Source organism: Bos indicus, chromosome 6 (assembly GCF_029378745.1).
Source record: "Bos indicus isolate NIAB-ARS_2022 breed Sahiwal x Tharparkar chromosome 6, NIAB-ARS_B.indTharparkar_mat_pri_1.0, whole genome shotgun sequence".
NCBI lineage: Eukaryota > Metazoa > Chordata > Mammalia > Artiodactyla > Bovidae > Bos > Bos indicus.
The window spans coordinates 89,734,613-89,758,096 of NC_091765.1; the positions used below are offsets into that span (position 1 = coordinate 89,734,613).

General features: G+C 39.6%; 2 protein-coding genes across 3 annotated transcripts; both read left to right on the plus strand.

Moving 5' to 3' along the window:
• The first annotated feature begins 5,193 nt into the window (after positions 1–5,193).
• On the plus strand, positions 5,194–19,029 carry LOC109560578 (growth-regulated protein homolog beta-like). Of its 2 annotated transcripts, none has more exons than XM_070791583.1 (4): positions 5,194–5,364; positions 5,456–5,579; positions 5,689–5,772; positions 18,298–19,029. In XM_070791583.1, exons 1-4 carry the CDS (start codon positions 5,274–5,276, stop codon positions 18,311–18,313), a joined length of 315 nt encoding a protein of 104 aa, XP_070647684.1. In that variant the 5' UTR covers positions 5,194–5,273; the 3' UTR covers positions 18,314–19,029. The 2 variants fall into 2 exon arrangements, with proteins under 2 accessions (XP_070647684.1, XP_070647682.1); XM_070791581.1 differs by lacking the exon at positions 18,298–19,029 and adding an exon at positions 6,557–7,238.
• On the plus strand, positions 16,868–19,029 carry LOC109560579 (growth-regulated protein homolog beta). The gene is made up of 4 exons (XM_019962920.2): positions 16,868–17,039; positions 17,132–17,255; positions 17,368–17,451; positions 18,298–19,029. The coding sequence occupies exons 1-4, from the start codon at positions 16,949–16,951 to the stop codon at positions 18,311–18,313; spliced, it is 315 nt and encodes a 104-aa protein (XP_019818479.2). The 5' UTR covers positions 16,868–16,948; the 3' UTR covers positions 18,314–19,029.
• Positions 19,030–23,484: the final 4,455 nt, after the last annotated feature.

The following is a 23,484-nucleotide window of genomic DNA, read 5'->3' on the forward strand; positions in this document are numbered from 1 at the left end:
CTTCTCCAATGCATGAAAGTGAAAAGTGAAAGTGAAGTCTCTCAGTCGTGTCTGACTCTTAGCGATCTCATGGACTGCAGCCCACCAGGCTCCTCTGCCCATGGGATTTTCCAGGCAAGAGTACTGGAGTGGGTGCCATTGCCTTCTCCAATCCCACCTCTAGGCACCTACCATATTCTAGGCATACTTTTCATGTGATGTTCTAGGCTACTTCATAATTGTCTGTATATAAGTCTGCTTCTCTTAGTAGACTGAAAGTTTTGTGATAATGGAATCAATCTTTTTTTTATATATATTCCTTGAAGCTAACATGTTTCTAAACTCATAAATGTTAAGTTTAAAGTGAATAGATGGAGAGAAAATGGGAAGGAAGAATTTAAATAGTGAAGAATTCAGTCTGTTAAAAAGATAACTTTATAAGCAATATGAAAGAAGGAGGTATTTTTCAGGACTCTTTACCTGCATGTGGTGTAATCACAACCCAAATTGACTAAACAAGGGAAGAGAATCTATTGTATATGACAGTGGAAGTCAAAGGATTTGTTGTTTTTCAGTCCCTCAGTCATGTCCGACTCTTTGTGATACCATTAACTGCAGCATGCCAGGCTTCTCTGTCCATCAGTATCTCCCTGAGTTTGCTCAAACTCATGCACATAAAGGATTAGGTAGAACAAAGCTAGACTCAAGTTCACAAACAGCATCTCCCATAGTCTTGTCTGTGTAAACTATGTGCTTTCCTCTGTGGCTTTATATTCTCAGGCAAATGTTCCCTAAGTCATGGCAAGACTGCAGATTTCCATCTTACCAGTTTAGCAATCCCAGCTAGAACCAAGAGCCTCTCAAAGCCCCTTAATTCCCTACTCTCCTGCACAATTGACATTGTCTTATTAGCCAACCTTAACTCATTGGTTCCATTGTGAACCCATGTTGACGTGTGCGAGGACATAGGTAGGAAGCAGGGAGCAACAGTGTCCTTGGGTCACAAATTCTCTGTCTTGAGCTCAGAATTGAAGTCACTTTAATCACATGGATTGCCAAGGGCAGAGGCAGGGATTTCCAAAGGAAAACTAAGGTTCTATTTTAAGAAGAAAGAGGTGAATTTTGTGGTGATCCACTGATTAGGGCTACACACTTTCACTATTGAGAGTGTCAGATCGATAGAGAAGTAAGGTCCCTGCTGCACCTGTGTGAACCCCTCCACCCTCCAAAAGAAAGAAGGAAAAGAACAAAGGTGGGTGCCAATCAGGAGACAGGTAGAGAAAGCAGCAGACGTACTCATAGGAGAGCTCGGAAGGGGAGGTTAACAATGTTGTTCAACTGAACATTCTTAGAAGGATGGGAGATCTTGGGATCTAGTAACTTGTTCAGTGATCTTCATTTTCTCTCTTAAGTGTAGAACTGTTCTACATAAACCATAGCTGTGAGGAAATGGGAATGGTAGCATTGGCAGTTATGTCAACAGAGCTCTCAAGGTGAGCTAGGACACGGCAGAGCCACACCACTCGTTCATGCTGGCCAATGAGCAAGGTCAGTGTTCAGCATGGAACAGTGACCTTAGATTCTGCAGGCATGTTACCTTGTATTAATCAAATCTCAAAGATACCCTTACAGTTACAGAATAGAATAGAATTTAGGAAATTGAGCTTCTATTTTAGAGATGACTCCATTGAATTCATGATTGCATTGATTTATGGCTTGTGCATATAAAAGTGGCATTCGGGACATATTAAAAATTAGAAATCATTTGCTTATCCTGATAAGCTTCATATCACTGATGCTTTTAAAATTTTCTGAAACTCACTGTGGGGCTGACCTGAATTAAATAATGGAAAGCAGTACATTATTAAAGGAAAAACAATCCTTTTTTATTCCTTCCTGAAAGTAAATGATTTTAATTTAACAAGTTCCAGAGGTCATGTTATAGATAATTCTACAGATAAAGAGTTGATTCTTGACGTGTCTCATCCTTTTGGCTGCTGTTGTAAGTAAGCTGAGATTCTACTTTTCCTTGGTATTTATTCATGTCACTCTTTGGGTTGGGTCTGGGAACCATTACAGCTAATACTTTTCATTGTTTGAGCAACTAACTGTTAATGCCCAAGGCAGATATACAATCATTTCTTAAATATTTTCTCATAAGTGAATTGGGAAATTTTTTTTACTCTTATTCCTATTTTATATGAGAAGTAATTGAAAGCAACAGTGGATTTTAAAAAGCTATTCCAAGATTCTCAAAGAATATGGATGCGTTCCCCCTTACAAAATTTCTAATGCTAAAAAAATTTAATGATAAATTAAGATATGTTTCTCTGAAATATACATATACATATATATATTCTCTTTACAACAGAGGTTGTTGTATTTATTGTGGTTGTTGTTTAGTTGCTCAGTCGTGTCTGACTCTTTGCAACTCCATGGACTGTAGCCCACCAGGCTCTTCTGTCCATGGGATTCTCCAGGGCTGGATCACCATGTTGTGTTTATGCAAGTAACTTAATCAGGTCAGGCTGCTATAACATAATATCATACACCGAGTGAGTGAGTGAAAGTCGCTCAGTTGTGTCTGACTCTTTGTGACCCATGGACTATACAGTCCATGGACTGAATTATCCAAGCCAGAATACTGAAGTGGGTACCCTTTCCCTTCTCCTGGGTTGACTAGGCTGAAATAACAAGCATGAGCCTCTTGATGAAGGTAAAAGAGGAGAGTGAAAAAGCTGGTTTAAAACTCACCATTCAAAAAACTAAGATCATGACATCCAGTCCCATCAACTCATGTCAAATAAATGGGGAAAAAATGGAAACAATAGCAGGCTTTATTTTCCTGTGCTCCAAAATCACTGCAGATGGTGACTGCAACCATGAAGTTGAAAGACACTTGCTCCTTGGAAGAAAAGCTATGACAAATCTAGACATCATATTAAAAAGCAGAGACATCACTTTGCCAACAAAGGTCCATACAGTCAAAGCTATGATTTTTCCAGGAGTCATGTACAGATGAGAGAGTTGGACCATAAGCGAAGACTGAGCACTGAAAAATTGATACTTTCAAATTGTGGTGCTGGAAAAGACTCTTGAGAGTCCCTTGGATGCAAGGAGATCCAACCATTCCATCCTAAAGGAGATCAGTCCTGAGTGTTCATTGGAAGGACTGATGCTGAAGCTGAAGCTCTAATACTTTGGCCACCTGATAGAAAGAGCTGATTTATTGGGAAAGATCCTGATGCTGGGAAAGATTGAAGGCAGGAGGAGAAGGGGACGACAGAGGATGAGATAGGATGAGATGCTATCACTGATGGATAGCATCATTGATTCAATGGACAGAAGTTTGAGCAAACTTCAGGATATAGTGAAGGACAGGAAAGCCTGGCATGCTGCAGTCCATGGGGTCGCAAAGAGTCAGCCACGACTTAGGGACTGAATAACAACAAATTTCTCACATTTCTGGAGACTGGGAAGCAAGATCAAAGTATCTGCAGATTTGATATCTGGTGAGAATCTTCTTCTGGTTTGCAGGTAGTGAAATCACCTTGTTTTATTCTAACATCACTGAGAGAGACAACCAGCTCTTTGGGTATCTTTTGCTATAAAGGCACTAAAGGATGTGATGACCCCATCCTGATGACCTCAAATAAACCTAATCACGAAAAGGCTCCATGGTCATATACCATCTCAGTGAGGTATAGGGCTTCGGCATAGGAAGTTTTGGAGGGTGCTAACATTTAATGCATAACAGTAAGGTTGTCAACACTTCTATTTTATTTAGCAAATATTTATATAGCACTTTATATGTGCTACTCTTTGGACACTACTGAGCACACACTCTTCTAGAAATGTTAACACATTTCATATTCATAGCAACTCTGTGAGGCAGACACTATCATTAGCTTGCTTTAACAGAGGAAGAGCAAAAGCAGGGACAGATTAAATAATTGACCATGATCCCATGGTCACATGGCAGGTAAATGTGCAGTTGAGATTTCAGCCTTGACAGCCTGATTGACAAACTCCCTCTGTTCCTGAGGCAGACCCTCTTCCTCCACTCCCCAATCCTTCTCACAGCATCCACAGAACATCACACACATCCCCAAGGTCCTTACCTCCTCTGGAGGGTCAACTTAGACCAACTACAGTTTAATCCAAAAAGGGATATTGAAACTGATGCTGAAAGTGAAAAGCCTTCAGTTACATAGAATTTGAAATGTAAGTACATTGATAGTTGATTCCCAGGAGGGAATCAGTCCAAAGAAATAGGCAAATTCAAACAACACAGAGTGAAATATACTAGTAATCTAGTATTTGTGTCCAAAGCCATATCTGTTTGCTGCTTAAAGTCAGGAATCTTAGGCACTAGCTTTCTGATCTTAAGATCTTTTCTGCCCACAGACAGGCCTAGGATAGGTGAAGGGACCTCCTGAGCCCAACATGGCCCTTAATAATACCTGATATCTGTGGTGGGTGAAAACACAGCCTTCTGTATAACAAAAAGTGGTGCTCTTGGAATCACTAAGTTCCAGAATTTCGAAGAAAGGACAGATAAGAGATTACAACACAGTATCCTAAAATAAACAGGGAATCAACCCATTTAATAGGTCCCTGGCCCTCACCCCCAGTCAATATCTCAAAAAAAAAAACAAACAAACAATGGCACTAGCATGATTTATTTTTGATCCTAGAACATCAGGAATTAGACAAAGGTTCTTACATATAAACTGAGATGACAGATGTTATTTTAAGCAGTGCATTTATTTCAGGGATTCATAAAATCTACAAAATGCAAATTAAAGAGAAAGAGGAAAGACAGACAAAACAAACAAATAAAGGCTGCCATTCTAGCCTCAACTCGTTCAATCTCCAAAATAGATGTGTCTTTGAAAGAAACTAACTCCCCCCTAAGCTGTGGTGCTTATACTATACTAGTCTAATCAGTCTGACAACTCTCGCTGACAACTAGGGGTGTCCGGCGCCCATGGCACACCCCTCTCGACCTTAGGTAGCCCCAGCCTGGCGGCGACTCATTCCCCTCCTGGGGATTTGGGCACAAAGAGGACACCCCGCGTGCGTGGATTCCCTGGGAGGCAGGCGGGGCCAAGCCTTCCTTCCGCACCGGGAATGACCCTCGCGTCCGGGAATTTCCCGGGCCCTGGGCTGCCAACTCCCGCCCCAACCATGGATAAAAGGGGTTCACCCGGCTCGAGGAGCCACAGAGCCCGCTCAGCCAGTGCTCCCGCCAGCCTTCCCGCAGCAGACACAGACCCTCCGAGCTGAGACTCATGGCCCGAGCCGCGACCGCCGCCGCCCCCCGGCTCCTCCGCACAGCGATGCTGCTCCTGCTCCTGGTGGCCGCCGGCCGGCGCGCAGCAGGTGAGACCCGGCGCCCGGGATCCCCTGGGCCGTACGGGGACGGGTGGGTACCCCTGGGGACAGCCCCTAACCCACTCTGTCCTTCCCGCAGGGGCGCCCGTGGTCAACGAACTGCGCTGCCATTGCCTGCAAACTTTGCAGGGGATTCACCTCAAAAACATACAGAGCGTGAAGGTGACGCCCCCCGGCCCCCACTGCGGCCAAACCGAAGTCATGTAAGTAGAGCCACTGTTGTTGTCCTTATCACCCCTGTCGTCCGGATGCCCCAACCTAGACTTACAGCCCGACCTCCTGCCTCACGTGGATTCTCCCTTCTCTCTGCAGAGCCACTCTTAAGAATGGTCAGGAAGCTTGTCTCAACCCTGAAGCTCCCATGGTTAAGAAAATCATCAATAAGATGCTAAACAAGTAAGTCATGGATTTTATTCCTACTTGCAACTAGAGCCATTGCTCTCAAATACTGGCATCTACCTCCTGAAAATAGTATTTGATAAATCCACAGTTTAGTTGTAAGACTAAAACCCATTATTTCCCCATTAAATTTGATCTGCTCTAGTGTCCTAAGGCTATTTTCAGCTCCCTCTGTCCTGGTCCTCCTCTCCATCTCCATTCAAATGAGCCTGTATGTTCCTAAAAGATTCAGTAGGGCTTTCCTGGTGGCTCAGAAGGTTAAAAATTCACTTGCAATGCAGGCGACCCAGGTTCAACCTTTGGGTCAGGAAGATCCCCTGGAGAAGGGAATGGCTACCCACTCCAATCTTCTTGACTGGAGCATTCCATGGACAGAGGAGCCTGGTGGCCTACAGTCCATAGGGTCACAAAGAATCAGACAAAACTGAGCGATTTCAAAAGATTAAGTAAATTTAACCAGAAATGGTAAAATGCTTCCAAACCATTAAAGAACAGATGTTGTTTACCTCTTTTCCTCAATGGTTTCTACCTGAAAAATGGAGACCCAGGTCTCCATGGGCAACAGGGACCTCAGAAACTTAGCAGTGAAGAGCAGGACTTTGCAGTGAAAGCTCCCTGTCTAGGATGCCTGTGAAAGTTTTTTAATCCCTTTGAGCAGAAACCTTTTCTGAGTGCGGAGCTGGGCCAGGGTCTGCATGCAGAAGTCCCTCCAGCCTTGGGGCCTGTACAAGAAGAGTAGCTTTCCTCAGCACTTATAACCCTAACCCTTTTCTCATTGCAGGGGCAGCACCAACTGACTTAGAGGGAAGTAAGAAATTCATTAGTGACAGTTCCTGAAAAGTGGTCTCTGCTCATAGAGGAACTGAAAATGAAGAAGAGAATGGCTGGTTTCCAGGGACAACTAGAAAGGACTTGATGTGCTGGACTATTTTATATGAGTTCTATTTATTTATATACGTATTTATTTTTCAAAGCTGGTATTTTAGTCTTTTACATGTTAGTGTTTAAAGATGTGATTATGTTAAATCAAACATAACCCAGTCCTGATTGTTATTTAATATGAAGATGATGAGTTTTAAATGTTTTATTCCCCTGATATTTATTGGAAGACCATAAAGTGCCAGGCTCTGTGAGAGAGGTGGAGGCAGTGAGTGGGAGAGGGGAATTTATACAATCAGACAGTGAAATCACTATTAGAATCAGGGAAAGTATGTGCATTTCTATTTCTTTACTTTTTAAAAAGAATGTCAGTTGTTATTTATTGAAATGATTTCATATTATGTGATCAACATTTTTATGTTGAAATTTCCCTTGGACATTTTATGTCTTGCTTGTAAGGCATAATGCCTTGTTTAATGTTTACTATGTGGTGTTTCTCTTTGTTTTGGAACGAAGAAGTTAAAACTACTGTTACATTTTTTAAATGGCATGAAAATAAAAGTTTTGCAAAAAAAATAAGATGATTAAGTTTTGTTTTATTCTTCTTGATCTTTAGTTCCTACTGGGTGCTCAAGGTATTATACACTCAGGCTTAGGTTGTGCCTAACTTAATGCCAACTCCAGGCTGTTATTCCCTTTTTTTCTCTAACTTGAGAAGGAATATTTGATATACTACCCTCCTCAACCACTTTGAGAATTCTAGTTTTATAAAAAGAAAATTGCTGTTTTTTTCACACTGACCAATTTGTTACTCAAAAGTAGTTCTTTATAAACTGTTGAATTTTTATTAGTATTTCAACAAGGGCTCCTATTCAATTGTTTTGATAAAATGGTTTTTCAAACACCTATGCAATTCTTTTCCTTTTAATGAAGCTGGGAGAAAAAGATAAAAGTAGATTATTCCTAAGAACAGGAGCAGTTTGTGTTGTTTAAAATGACAATAATAATGGTCAGTAGAAATAAATACATAGTGTACAGTAAAATATATGACAAAAGTAGCACAAATGATAGGTAGGGAGATAAATAGATTTATAATACAATGTGTTATACAATATAATACATTGTTAGGGAAAGCTTTAAAGAAAATTGCAATGTGGCAAGAATATAGTAATTTTTAGGACAACCAATAAAAAAAAAGCTAAATTTTAGATTTAAAAATCTAAAAAAAGGGAGAAAATGGAATAAAAGAAAATACCTGTATAATACAAAAGTAGACAAAAATTAAGGAATAAAGGAACAAAACAACAGATGGCACAGGGAGAAATGGCTTCCTTTTGGAGGGATTTCTAATAATATAAGTAGAGCCTCTTGAAGGTGGGGTTTAATTCCAACCCTTTCACACACACCTGAGTTTGAGCTGGACTTAGTGACTTACTTCCAAAAAAGAGGTAACGAAAAAGGAAAAACAATAAACTTACAATAGAGAATCTGTCACTTAACCAAGTGATTAAGTTTATTATCACCACTTTATATCACATGTACTCATATGATGTGATGAGAAGGACACTTCATCTTCATGATATTCTTACCCCAAATCAATAATCCCAGTGTAATCATCAGAAAATCATCCTAAAAATCCACATGGAGGAACATTCTACAAAATAACTTATCTTGCCTAGAAAATCCCATGGATGGAGGAGCCTGGTAGGCTGCACTCCATGGGGTTGCTAAGAGTCGGATACGACTGAGCAACTTCACTTTCTGAGCGACTTCACTTTCACTTTTCACTTTCCTGCATTGGATAAGGAAATGGCAACCCACTCCAGTGTTCTTGCCTGGAGAATCCCAGGGATGGGGGAGCCTGGTGGGCTGCCATCTATGGGGTCGCACGGAGTTGGACACGACTGAAGTGATTTAGCATTTAGCATGCTATAAAACTGTCAAATTCATGAAAGACAAAACTGAGAATCTGTCACAGCTCTAAGGAGACAAAAGACACATGACTTAATGCCATGTGGTATGCTGGATTGGATCCAGGAATAGAAAAAAGACATTAATGGAAAGTGGTAAGATCCAAATGGAGGCTGGAGTTTAGTTAACAGCAATGTGCCAATGCTAATTTCTTAGTTTTGACAAGTGATTATAAATATGTAGAATATCAACAAGAGGAGATACTGGGCCAAGGTCCACAGGAACTCCATGTGCTATCTATACAAGTGTTTAGTAAATCTAAAATTATTCTGGGGCTTTCCTGGTGGCTCAGTGGTAAAGAACACGCTTACCAATGTAGGAGACGTGGTTTTGATCTCTGGTCCAAGAAGATCCCACATGCCGTGGAGCAAGTAAACCCATGTTCAACAATTACTGAGTCTGTGCTCTCCAGCCTGGGAACCACAACGACAAACCCTGTGCTGCAACTTCTGAAACCCGCTCACCATAGGGCCTGTGCTCCGAAACAAAAGAAGCCACTGCAAAGAAAAGCCCATGCACTGCAACTAGAGAGTAACCCCTTTCCCTGCAACTAGAGAAAAGCCTGAGCAGAAATGAAGACCCAGCAAAGCCAAAAAAAAAAAAAGTAAACTAACTTTGAAAATTATTCCAAATTGAAAGTCTATTTTTAAAAAGATAAGACATTAAATCCAAATATATTAGAAATTATAGTAAATTGAAATGAGATAAACATTCAAATTAAAAGTCAAAGACCATCAGGCTGTGTAATTAAGACAAAAAGAATCAATGTTGCTTTAAAAAGGCACACTTTAAGCATTAGGACCCAGATCATTTGAAATGAAAAGAATTAAAGCATTATATCATGCAGAAAAACACTTGAAAGAAACTTGGCATGGATATACTGATGTATTAATTACTTATTAATTTATTATTAGTATAAATTATTGATATACTTGTTAATGGTTGACATATTGTGCATGCATGCTAAGTGACTTCTGTCATCTCTTTGCAACTCTTTGCAACCCTACAGACTTTAGCCCGCCAGGCTTCTCTGGGATTCTCCAGGCGAGAATACTGAAGTGGGTTGCCAGGCCCTCCTCCTGGGGATCTTCCTGACCCAGGAATTGAACTTACATCTCTTACTTCTTCTGCATTGGCAGGTCATAAAGAATGTATCAACAAATTTTAAAACCTTGAAAAGTTACAGAGGATATTCTCTGATCATCAAGATTTTTATGATGAGTATAACTTTCCTAGCTGAAATATGTAATAACATATTACTGTACGTGATATGCTTGCTGTGGTTTATAACTCATCTCTCAACTTCCTAAATTTTGCTTCCATAATACAGAAAGCATCAAAACAGGGTCATCATATAGCCAAGAGTGATAAAAAGTATTTCCACAGAGATATTTCCTCACTTCCTATATCTATTTCTTGACATATTCTTTGGTAATTTTGGCATTTCTGTATTTCTTTGGCTTATACATATGTGATGTATTTTAATTACCTCCACAAAAGTTTAAAAAACAATCTTAAAAAAAAACAGAAAGTCAAAGTTTACACTGAAATCTATTCTTTAGAAGACTTGGAATAATGCCCAAACTTAACATATTACTTGGTATTCAGAGATAATTGAAATGAATTTAAATATTCAGAGATTTTGCAATTGTCAGGCTGTCTTTCCGACAGGAACAGAAGGTAAGACTAACTCTATTGCAGAAGAAAGTACGCATGAAGAAGAACTTCATGTTTCAGCTTTTTCCACTACATATCTTCTGCAAAATTGACCACAAACTCTTGCATCAATACATTGTATGTGCTTTATAAATGCCCTTTGACTTAATATTTTTGACCTAAAACTGATAGATTGTCAGATATTTCTCCAGTGAAGATGGGTTTATTCAAGACCAGCAAAGAATTGCAATTTGAAGTCTGCAACCATGGCAAGCTCCATCCAAGTCCCCACGCGGTAAGGGAAGAAGAACATTTTTATAGAAAGGAACAAGAAGTTGGGAGGGCTCCGGTAAACAAAATGCATGGATTTTCATGGACTGAGTCTTTGCAGGGAAAGGAGTCTTCTTCCTGTTGGGTTCAGTTCTTGTCCCAGAGTGTGAGAGCGCCCCCTTCTGGTCACTCTGTTCTACTTGGGTTTCTATGAAGTTTCTGCTTATTATTATTAATTATTGTTAGTTTTACAATATCTACCACCCCTCCTTTTCTGCACACACTGTGAATCTTAGGTTACCCTAGCCTTTCCTCCTCCCCATGGTAGACAGCTGATAAAGGTCACAATGTAGTCTGTGCAAGAAGGCTACAGAAACACCTTGAGGTGCATGGAGAGACTTCCCAACGGAGGTAACATCCGAACTGGGTCTTGATGGAGAAGCAGGATCCTATGAGCACACGGCCTCCAGTGTCCCAGCCCTGCCACCTCCTCCAGCCTCTTTCCCCCTCTTCCTGCTCGTAGAATGAGCTCTAAATGCAAGACACTTGCTCTCTCAGTACTCACATGCTCTTTTCAATAACCATGCCTTTGCCGCCTTGATCCTCTCCTGGAATGTTTTCCACCCCTCTGTGTTCCCCATTTACCTGGAAAGCCCCTTATTCCTAAGATTTGCATGAGTGAGCACTTCTTTCAGGAAAACTTGTCTGACAACTCTCATAAACCCTCTATAAGAGTTGCAGTAGTCTCCCTTCTCACTCCCAATACCTTGGGAATGGTTTGCCATGGTAGCTTTTCCGAAACTTCTCTTTTTTACATTCATTTCCTACTGCATTGAGAGTTAGATGGTAGCAGAGTCTCTTATTCCTCTTTATATCCCCAGCACCAAACTTCATTCCCACCTTATAAAAGCTGAAAAAATAACCATTGAAAGTGAAGAAACAAATGGAGAAAGGCATTAAATTTGAGTTGAAACACCCTCCTTTTTCATAAGATAATTCTGGCAATAAGTAGAGTCAGTAACAAAAAACCTAATTCGAATTGGGTTAATCAAGAGAGACTCATCTGACCTATGAAACTAAAAGACTGATGAGTAGATGCAAAAAAGCTCAGTGATGCAGTTCAAAACTTCATAACAGTCTCACTCTGGATCAGGCTGCTTTTTTCTGTGCTGGCTTCATTTTAGGCACGCTCTTCTCAAGCACGGGCGAAGTTTTAAATTTCTGTTCTACTAGATATAACACAACAGGAATATTGCTTCCAACATCTTCATTCTTCTCCTCTCTGTGCCAGAATCATTCTACCCAAAGTAATCATTGCGGCAAGACAGGGTTGGCAATCCCAAGGCCAGCATGGGGAGAGCAGCAGAGCACAGACCATTCCTGAAGCTCCATCATCTGGGGATATAGCACCAACTCTGGACTTTTTTTTTTTTTTTGACTGTACCAAGCTTAAGTTGCTGCATGTGGGATCTAGTTCCCTGACCAGGTACTGAACCCAGGCCCCCTGCATTGGGAGCCCAGAGGGTTAACCACTGGACCACCAGTGAAGTCCCACAATTCTGGATTTTAAAGGCAGATTAGATAATGTCAATCAAATCTGCATAATGCTGTAAATATGGTAGCTCAAAATGAAATTTAGCTACTAATTCTTTTAATATAGGGTTGGCTCTATACTTTTAAAACTGATGATTGCCTTAGTTGAAAGTTTGTGTATATACATTTCAGAATACTATTGCTTTTTATTTTTAAATTTTTTTCTTTTGTTTTTGGCCATGTTGTGAGGCTTGCAGAATCTTTTTTCCCCAACCAGTGATGGAACTCAGACCCTCCATAGTGAAAGGGTGGACCACTAGGGGGAATTCCCACATTATTGCATTTTAAATGATCTGAAAAATAATATAGTGCCATTAAGGATTAAATTTTGAGAATTGATATATTAAAGTAGAAAAAATCTTTTGCACTTTATTTTGTAAGAAATAAATGTTCATTAAGCAATGTTTATTAAGACAATATACAAAGTCTTAGGCATACAATTGAAGATAATTCTACAATACGATGGTGCTTCTTGATGTGGTTTATCCTTTTGGCTACTACAGTGCTTTGATTTTCTATTCATTCACCCTGAGTATTGGCTTATGCCAATACTTTGGTTTGGATCTGGAAAGCATTAGAGCAAACATTCTCTGGTTTCTTAAGTTATAAAGAGAATAAATGTCTGGGTAGTCTGCAATTAATGCTGAAGGCAAAATATTTTAGATAATAAAATATGACAAAGTGCTCAAACAAAGTCAGTAGAAAACTGTGATCCTTATTTCAGCAAATAAGAGCTGATGGTATTGCTCAGTTCGCTTCTGGGAAACTCTCAGGGTGGAGTCATTATTCCTGACCTGATTTTTGAGTTGAAGTCCACTGATTTGGAAAATCAAATCGCTAGATGAATAGATATGGATTTTATTAAATTCAAGTATATAATATTCATGACACAAAAACTCTTGTTGTCAGTGAAATAAAACACCGGAGACTCTTGAGCAGTTGGCTATTTTCAAGTTTTAGGAAAGGTGAAGTTGAACTATTCAACCATGAGAATAACAAAACAAGACTGCTCCTCTGAAGTTAACTGTCATTTGTTTCAGGAAAAATAAATAATTTTTTATTGTGGAGTGGCTAAAGCTACACTGCCTGAAGTTCAAATTCTGAATTATCTTAACTCTGAGATCTTGGCAACTTATTAATAGTTTCCCTGTGGGGGAAAAATTGTGAAGAAAATAACTGGTGACTATTTCATAAGGCAGTTAAGACTAAGTGGGTTTTACATATGTGCAAAAGACTTAGAATATTGCCTATTACATCAAAGTGTTATTTATGATAGCACTTCGTGTTTACTTAGCATCTCATAAACACATAAAACATGTCAGATACTAGGATGTTGAAGAAAAAAGGAAAGATCTGCAAAACTTTGTTTCTTGAACAGAAGTTTAAAAGTCTTAATAACAATCTCTTCATGTTTTCTGTCCTTTATACTTGTTCTATAATAAGCAGATATACATTTTAATCAGAAAAAGAAAATCAAATTTTTTAACTTTTAAAGAATATCTGTTATGTCTCTGAGCCACTGATTATCTCAAGAAAACATAATATAGTTGACCCTTGAAAACATGGGGGTTAGAGGTGCAGTTGAAAATCCAAGTATAAGTTTTGACTCTCCAAAAACTTAACTACTTATCACCTACTGTTGACTGGAAGTCTTACCAATGGCACAAACAGTCAATTAATACATATTTCATTTAGTCACTAAATTGTGTCTGACTCTTGCGACCTCATGGACTGTAGCCCACCAGGCTCCTCATCTGTGGGGATTTTCCAGGGAAGAACACTGGAGTGGGTGGCTATTTCCTTCTCCAGGGGATCTTCCCAACTCAGAGAGAGAACCAGAGTCTCCTGTGTTGGCAGGAGGACTCTTTATACTGCTGAGTCACCAGAGAAGCCCATTTGTGTTATATACTTTATTCTTAAAATAAAGTAACCTACAGTAAAGAAAATTAGGGCACTTTTATTAGGAAAATTTTAACAATGAGAAAATACATTTATATTACTGTACTGTATTTATTGATACTTTAAGTTTGTCATATGTTTATAAGATGAATCATGTCAGTATCTCCATCAACATTGTCTTATTTAATACAAAACACTGTAGATGTTATATGTACTAATAACATGACTCATCAAAAATGAAAAATAATGTAAAATTCATATTTAATTACAGATATAAAGATTAATGCATTGATAACAAGGAAGCAATATGATTGCTTTGTGGTAGCTTAATTGATACAATTGCTTCACAGTAGCTTAGCCTATATTCTAACGAATGAACCATTATAAAAACCTTATGGCCAACAGTATTACAGTCATATTCATAACATAGTATTAGAAACATGGTTACATTTAAAAAAAAATTTACCTGTGATGATAGTTTCTCCAATTGTGAAATAGAGAGGCATACTGTATGGTTAATGTAATAAAAGCAAAGTTATAAAACAGGAAGAAAGCTAACATATTAATTTTATATTAAGTATCACTCACCTTATGCCCACATAAGAACAGACCAGTATTTACATGGATTCTATCCATTCATGACATAGCAACTTTTTCCTGTTTTTTTTTTTTGACATTTCTAGGCTATGTGGTTAGTCTGCAAGTTTGGTTTTTTTTTTTTCAAATTGCCACAAATCTCCCAAATTTTTTCCAATATGTTTATTGAAACAAGTCTGTGTATAAGTGGACCTATGCAGTTTGAGCCCATGTTATCCAAGTGTTAAGTATTGCTGTTGTTCAGTTGCTGTCATGTCTGACTCTTGCAACCCCATGGACTGCAGCATGCCACCCTTCCCTGTCCTTCAGTATCTCTCAGAGTTTGTGCAAACTCATGTTCATTGAGTCAAGTGTCAAGTATATTTCCAATTAAGAATTCCAGAAAAATAAAAATAACAACAGTATCTAAGCAAATTCTCAATTATTGCTGAGTTACTCATATTTTATAAGCTTTAGGTCATCTTTCATTCCCTACTCTTTTTTTAAAAGTTAAATTTCCTGTTATCTCAGGACTATACTGACAAAAAAATGTAAAGACAAATCTTTATTATAGTCTAGTTATTCTTAATCTTTTCTAATAATCAAAATGAGACATCTTCACTTTTATTCACATTTTGTAGTTGAAATGACTAAAACTAGAATTATAAGATTACTCAACAAACTAGATAACAAAAATTGTACCCTGTTTTCTCTTAAGAAAAAATATGCAAACATTTTATGTTGGAACAGTTTTTGTTTTTATTTTGTTTTTTTCTTTCTTTAATAATTATTTTCTCTTTGTGCAAAGATTTTATCTTCAGATTAATTTCAGCTTAGTAATATGGAAAAAAACAATTTCTATTTTAGTTTTAAAAAATTATTTATAGCATTTAATATGTACAGGTGTTTTCCAATGCTAATACATTTATTCATGGTAACAGCCGGTTGAAGTAGATATACAGTTCATCTCTATTTTACAGATGAGAAACTAAGGCACGGACAATTAAATGCCATGGATCAATATTTCTGAGAGCTGAAATTCCTACTTTGCAACCTGTAACAGAGGCCTGCTCTGTGTCTTTACCCACCCTTCCAACCTCCCCTCCCCTGTCTTGCTTACCACTGGGTGTCCCCATACTTTTAACAGATCTGCATCCAGAATCACACCTAAACCATCTGAAACCTACCTGAGCATAATCCAACAAAGGACATTAAACCTAAGGGTGAAAAATATACTACACAATTATGACGTCTTCAATCAACTGCTTGAAGTGTCTTTTTAGAAATCAGTACAAATAAAATAGGACAACAATTATTTCTTTGGAAGGAAATCAAATCACTGGAAGCAGAAAAGTCCATATAAGATGAAGATAAAATGAGATTTGTGACCATCAAACAAGTAAATGGTATGACATTCATGATATTAGCTCTTAGATACTTCACAGGAACACCTGTTTTTTTGGTTAGAAGAGTGAAGGGTGCTACTCTCACTGCTGGCACTAGGCATTCCTCGCCCCCCCAAACCCACACTCCAATTCCTGTGACTTATTTTGTTCTTGGACAAAACTAGAAACTGGACCGGGACACACCTTTCCCTCCCTGGAATAGGTCCAAATGACCACTTGTCCCTTAGTTCACGGATCAGTCAACACACTGTACGCAAAAAAAAGCTGGTATTCGTGAATCTACTCGAGCTCTGGAAGTTCCAGAATTTCACCAGGGAAGGAAGCTATGTAGGATTGCGACACTTTAGTTGCAATGTAAACACAAAATTAAACTTTTGATACTGGTCATCCTCTCACTACTGCGGGGATAATATGACATGAAGTGTGATTTATTTGTGCTCGTAAAATACCGGGAAGTAAGAGAACATTCTCATGCATAGTTTGACATGACATGTGCTTTAAGAGTGTATTTATGCAGACGTGGATAAAATCATCAAGTCCCAAAATACTTAAGTGTAAGTAACACGTGGAAAATCAGTTCTCTCTGCGGCCCTCCTCCCTGGCCTTAATTCCCTCAATCTTAATAACTAACGTTTGTCATGATGCCTGTCTCCTCTAAGACGTGACAACACTTCTTGCAAGGCGACTCACCCTCCGGTGGGGATTTGGGTAAGGGGATGACTCCCCGAGTGCGCAGATAACGCGTGAGGCGGGCGGGGCCGCGCCTTCCTTCCGGACCGGGAATTTCCCTGTCCCCGAGGCTGGCAACTCCCATCCGATCAGGATAAAAGGGGTTCGCTAGACTCAAGGAGCCACAGAGCCCGCTCAGCCAGCGCTCCCGCCAGCCTTCTCGCAGCAGACACAGACCCTCCGAGCTGAGACTCATGGCCCGAGCCGCGACCGCCGCCGCCCCCCGGCTCCTCCGCGCAGCGATGCTGCTCCTGCTCCTGGTGGCCGCCGGCCGGCGCGCAGCAGGTGAGACCCGGAGCCCGGGATCCCCCTGGGCCGGACGGGGACGGGTGGGTACCCATGGGGACAGCCCCTAACCCACTCTGTCCTTCCCGCAGGGGCGCCCGTGGTCAACGAACTGCGCTGCCAGTGCCTGCAGACCTTGCAGGGGATTCACCCCAAGAACATCCAGAGCGTGAAGGTGACAACCCCCGGCCCCCACTGCGACCAAACCGAAGTCATGTAAGTGGCACTTCTGTTGCTGTCCTCGTCATCACCACCCACCGTGCCGATGCCCCCACCCCGACCCCCAAATGTACCCCCCACCTCACGTAGATTCTTCTTCTCTCTGCAGAGCCACTCTCAAGACTGGTCAGGAAGTGTGTCTCAACCCCACCGCCCCCATGGTTAAGAAAATCATCGATAACATGCTAAACAAGTGAGTTGTGGTTTTTATTCATCGTGTGACTATAGTCATTCTGCCTGCCGAAAGTTATGTCAGAGAAACCTAGGATTTAGCTGAAGAAATGAAAAAAAATCAATATTTCAGAATTAAATTTGCCATTAAGGTAATTAATCCGCTCTGGTGTCAAAAGGACACTTCCAGTGCCTCATGGCCTCCTCGCTCTTTGAGTGTGGTAAATGTATGTTTCTAAAAGATGAAGCCCCAGGGACTGAATCCCGGTCCCCTGTATTGTAGGCAGATTCTTTACCATCTGAGCCACCAAGGAAGCCCAAAAGGTGAAGCAGAGTTAGCCAGTGATGCTAAAATGCTTCCTATCTGTTAAGGAACAAATACTGTTTACCTCAAGTTTTACATGGTCTTCAGACCTGAGAGGTAAAACTCTTGGGTTTGGGTCATATGGAGCTCAGGCTTGGGGGTGAAGCCAGGGACTTTTCAGGGAACGCCCCTTCCCCTGTCCTCTGCCAACACAGAGCAAGTCTAGGTTCCACCCTTTATTATTCCTGTAACCCCAGGGAAAGTACTTAATCTCTTTAAGTCTCAATAACATGGGGAATAATAGTAATAGGTATTTAGCGGAGTTTGCCATGAGGCTTAAGTGATGTCATGCATGTACTTTTTTTTAGCTCAAGGTGGCATTATATTCTCGCTTTTTGAAAATAGTAAGATTGCTACCACAGACTCCATGTTCCTAATTAAATAGCATTTAGGAGCCTGGCATTTTCTGTCATACAGTGCAGCAATGGTCTAGGTAGCAACCACATAGTGCAGGGCTGTGAGGTTTTGGCGGTCCTACTAACAGAAACCATTTTCTCATCGCAGGGCTAGTACCAACTGATCAAGAGAGATGGAACGAGCTTCTTGATACTCCAGCAGCCTCAGTGGAAGTGAAGTAAAAGAAGAGAAACAAATGGTTCCCGGGGCCATCTGGACTGTGTTTAATGTATTTTGCTGTGTCTTATGAGAGTTCTATTTATTTACATCTGTATTTATTTATTTATGTTTCAAAGGCTGTGTATTGATATTCTAATATTTAAAGGTGTGAATGTGTTTGGCAGTTCTTGGTACTGTTCGTTTCAAAGTTTATTTTTATGTTAACTTAAAGTTAGTTCAATCCTGACTGTTATTTAATTTGAAGATGGTGTGTTTTAAGTGTTCTTCACTTATTAAACTATTTTTGGGGAGAGGGTATTCCACACTGTACTATCCACTATAGTAAAGGCTAGAGACAGTAGTGGAGGGTTCAAGCAAACAGATAGGTCACGATCACTGTTAATGTAGGGAATGTATGTATACATTTACTTTTTGTAGAGAAGATTGTCAGTTGTTATTTATTGAAACATTTCACTGTCTGTAGTCAACATTTCTGATGTTGAACCTTTACAAATGACAATGATCTAAATATCCCTTGGACATTTTATGTCTTCCTTGTAAGGCATAATGCCTTGTTTAGTGTGAGTTATCTAAATGTTTCTCTATGTCTTGGAATAGAGAAGTTTAAGTATTTATTGATGTATTTTTATTAATAACATGAAAATAAAGTTTTTACACAAATTTCTTGCTTAAGTTTCCTTTTTATTTCTTGACCACTTTTATCCTCCCTCTTGAATACCCAGCACTTGGGTTTTCTATTGCTGTTGTAACAAATTATTACAAACTCAGTAGTTTAAAAGAATATACTTATTCTTTTACAATTCTGGAAGTCAGAAGACCAAAATTAGTTCCACTGGACTAAGGTCAAGTTGTCTGCATTGCTGCCTCATTCTGGAGGCACTAGGGGAAAATCCATCGCCTTGGTCTTTTTAGCTTCCAGAGGTCATCTATGTTTCATAGCTTATGATCATCTTCCTGTATCTTAAAGCCATCAACATGGCCTCCCACCAAATGTGTCTCTTTGTTGGTTATTTTTAATAAGCAGAAGATTCAGAAATGTGTTTTTTGTTTTTTGTAACCTCTATCTTAACTGCCTAAAAGAATTTAGATAAAAAACCTGTTTTCAGAATAGACTTAGAAGAGATCTCTGCAAAGAATATGGGCCAGGGGTGGTGAGGCAAACTCTAAGCAGGATCTAAAAATCAGAGTTCACTTCGTGCCCCATTATCTCTGCATGGTGCAACAAATATTATCAAACATTGGCTTTTCTATTCCCAGGTAAATTGCTTCTCTCCCCAAAAGCCCCATAACCATTACTCCCAACAACTTTTGTCTTTAGCTTAGGATGGTATTTAAAGTGAGGGCTTTGGCTATTTTGGTGAGTTACTCAGTTTTCCTGGGTCTCTCCCATGTAGATATATTATTAAACTTTTGTTTGATTTACTCCTGCTAATCTGTCTCATGTCAATTTAACTATTAAACTAGTCAGAAAAACTTAGAGAGAGGAGCATTTCTTTCTCTGAGATGTTTTCTTTTGGTCCTTCTGCTCTGCCGCATTACCTTCTGTCTGATTCTGACTTCTCCTACTTCCTTTTTTATGAGAATCTTTGTGAATTATATCAGGCCACCCAGGATAAAGCAAGACAATCTTTCCTTGCAAGACCCTTAATCCCATCTGCAAAGTTCCTTTTGCAATGTAAGGTAACATACTCACGGGTTCTGGTCGTACAAGGTTATCTTTGGTAGTGGTGGTGGTTTAGTTACTAAGTCATGTCTGACTTTTGTGACCCCATGGAGCCTACCAGGCTCCTCTGTTCATGGAATTTTCCAGGCAAGAATACTGGAGTGGTTGCCATTTCCTTCTCCAGGTAATCTTCCCGACCCAGGGATCAAACCCACATCTCCTGTACTGCAAGTGGATTCTTTACCACTTGTGCCACCTGGGAAGCCCTACATATACTGTTGCTTCGGTATTTAGCTCCGGATAGTCTCCTTTTAGAGTCACAGTGAAAGATAGAAAATTTGCTTGGCTCCTGAGAATATAAGGGTGATGATTTTTATCAAAAAGAGAGATACAGTACATGCCAAGGTGTCTTGAAGCAAAATTTTTTTCTTCTTAAACATATTGACATTTAAACAAAAGCTCTGCTATACTTTTTATGTAGTCTGGGGTCTGTTATGCCTACTAAACATGTAAATGATTACAATGGCTATAAATTGTCTTATGCAGATCATAAGTATGTTCTCTATGTCTGCATCTCCATTGCTGCCCTCAAATATGTTCATCAGTACCATCTTTCTAGATTCCATATATATACACATTAATATACTACATTAGTTTTTCTCTTTCTGACTGACTTCACTCTGTATAACAGGCTTCAGGTTCATCCACCTCCTTATACAGTGGGGGAAGGAGAGAGTGGGACACATTGAGAGAGTATCATTAAAACATATATATTTCCATGTGTAAAATAGATCATTTCAGTTTAGTTGCTCAGTCTTGTCCGACTCTTTGTGACCCCATGGACTGCAGCACGCCAGGCTTCCCTGTCCATCACCAACTCCTGGAGCTTGCTCATATTCCTGTCCATCAAGTCAGTGATGTCATCCAACTATCTCATTCTCTGTCATCCCCTTTTCCTCCTGCCTTCAATCTTTCCCAGCATCAGGGTCCTTTCCAGTGAGTCAGTTCTTCGCATCAAAGTATTGGAGTTTCAGCTTCAGCATTAGTCTTTCCAATGATACCCAGTGGGAATTTGCAAACCAGATGCTCTGTGACTACCTAGAGGGGTGAGGTGTGGTGGGAAATGAGAGGGAGTTTCAAGAATGAGGGGACATATGTATACCTATGGCTGATTAGGGTTGATGTATGGCAGAAACGAACCAATATTGTAAAGCAATTATGCTCCAATTAAAAACAAATAAATTTAAAAAAACCATAGGTATGTTAACTAAGAAAAATGTTCAGCAAAATTTCCTCTCTTCTGTTCCCCCTTAGATGGAAATCTTTGAACTCCAACACGGTGTTGCTAAAGGTTCAACTTCCAGCACAGTTTACAAACCATTGGGTAGGAATTGGCTAAATGAGAGCAGACTCTCGGGTAAGGATTGAAGAGCAAGTATGCACTGGGGAGATGCAGGGAAATGTATATAAACAGTGTTGAAATGGAAACACCACCAGTAAAGGGGCACAGTTAATAGAAGACCTTATAATAAATCAGTTTAATCTGCCATGGGTCAGTGTTCCAGGTAAGAGACATGGACAGACCAGTTCTTCCAGTTTCTGGGTAGATTATAACACAGTTCACCCTGCTGCTAAGTCCATATGAAACTGAACTGATCTGGATCTGGGGTGTGTTTTGTTTGTAAAATAAATGCAATTACCATGGATTTTCAGAGTTTAGTGAAAATTTAGTGATTAGTAAGCAAATTTACAATAAAAAAACTATCAACATTTTGTTGTAGAGGAGGATGGGTTGGAAGTTTGGAGTCAGCAGATGCAAACCATTATAATAGAATGGATAAACAACAAGGTCCTACATGGAACTATATTCAATATTCTGTGTTAAACTGTAACAGAAAAGAATTTTAGAAAGAATGTATATGCATGTATAACTGAATCACTTTGCTGTCTAGCAGAACTTAACACATTATAAATTAAAAATAAATAAATAAAATTCAAAATATAAAAATAAAATTTTGTTTTGCATTAGTCAGAAAATTTGCTTTGAGATGATTTCTTTATTTTCAGAGGACTAGATTGGAAACAAAGGTTAGGTAGATTATCTGTTGAATTATTTGACTAAATTTTACTTCCTTACTTTTGTGACCTAAATTTTATACACTTAATGACTTTCATTCTAACATTCTCATCTTTATTTTTCTACCTAAGCTCATGTGAGTATTCACCTTATCACCTCCTAGACACACCGGGAAATGTTAGACTTGTATTACCATCGATTATGGTCTTCTGTTTGCATGATGCTATAGGAAGCCTGCACACAATTTGTAGTTTAAATGCAAGTCCTGGTGCAGACATGCTCAATTCAGAGATCAGACTCTTACTAGCTATGTGACCTTGAGCACATTACTTAACTGCTTAGAGTTAAGTATGTATCAGATCACTCTCATGTATCAGATCACTTTTTGGTTCTCTGAAAACACCATTTCTGTTTTGGCTCAGGGTCTTACAAACACTGTTCTCTCTATCTGTAACATCTTTCAGCTTCTCCCCACCTCCTCGCTCATTCACCTGCTTAATTTTTACCTGTTTTTCAGCTCTTAGTGTAGAAATCACCTCCTGCAGGAGGCTCTTCCTGAGCCTTCCAAGTGTTAATGAGTTAATGAAGTGTTCTAATGCTTATCATTTTATTTTCACACTGGTTTGCTAGTGCTAGGAAGTGAGGAAAAGGGAAATCAACTGACTTGCCCAAGGTTACAAAGCCTGTTAAGGGCAGAGCGAAAACATCATGCCAGGAGCATCCTCTTCCTTTTCTTTCACTACATCTGCCTTGGTGGGGCCAGCTCCACCCTGGTTGCACTCAGATTCTATGGTATGCTGAGACATAAAATCTCCAGAAAGAGTCCCTCTTTGTGTTTCTGGGTGAGGCGCATTTCTTCCCCATGACATGGTAAGTCATCAGGTCGTCCAAGACATCCTGACTGCTACTCCTTGCCAGCTCCACCAGTTTCCCTTCACTGGATCATCAGGTGCTACGATCTTTATCTTGACGGATGTCTATCTCCGCATTTTCTCCTTGCTGCCAGTGTTAACAAGTAACCACTGTAATCTACTTAGCTCTCCCAAGATTTCACGTGCTCCTCTATTTTCCCATTTTGCTTTATGAACAGTTCACTCTGTTGTCGAAACCAGGGACCCTGCTTTCACCGCAGACTGACTCCTTTTGCTTTGCATCCAACTGGGCTCTCATCCTGCCATTTTCATCCCCTTAACAACTCTCATGTGAAACTCCTTCTCTCCCTTCCTTATGAAATTGTTTTAATTATGCCTTTCATTGGCTTCCATTCAACCATTGACATAACTTCCTAAGTAGTCGCCCAGATTAGCCTCTCCAGTCAGTCTTATTCACCGCAAAGTGACTGTTTAAAAGAGCTCATCTTGTCTGGTCATCCTTT

What these genes read in the sequence shown, in the direction of transcription:
- LOC109560578 (XM_070791583.1), top strand. Translation starts at nt 5,274, where the DNA reads ATGGCCCGAGCCGCGACCGCCGCCGCCCCCCGGCTCCTCCGCACAGCG. An exon ending in CGCCGGCCGGCGCGCAGCAG is followed by an intron (nt 5,365 to 5,455) that starts GTGAGACCCGGC and finishes TCCTTCCCGCAG; the next exon opens with GGGCGCCCGTGGTCAACGAA. An exon ending in TGCGGCCAAACCGAAGTCAT is followed by an intron (nt 5,580 to 5,688) that starts GTAAGTAGAGCC and finishes TTCTCTCTGCAG; the next exon opens with AGCCACTCTTAAGAATGGTC.
- LOC109560579 (XM_019962920.2), top strand. Translation starts at nt 16,949, where the DNA reads ATGGCCCGAGCCGCGACCGCCGCCGCCCCCCGGCTCCTCCGCGCAGCG. An exon ending in CGCCGGCCGGCGCGCAGCAG is followed by an intron (nt 17,040 to 17,131) that starts GTGAGACCCGGA and finishes TCCTTCCCGCAG; the next exon opens with GGGCGCCCGTGGTCAACGAA. An exon ending in TGCGACCAAACCGAAGTCAT is followed by an intron (nt 17,256 to 17,367) that starts GTAAGTGGCACT and finishes TTCTCTCTGCAG; the next exon opens with AGCCACTCTCAAGACTGGTC.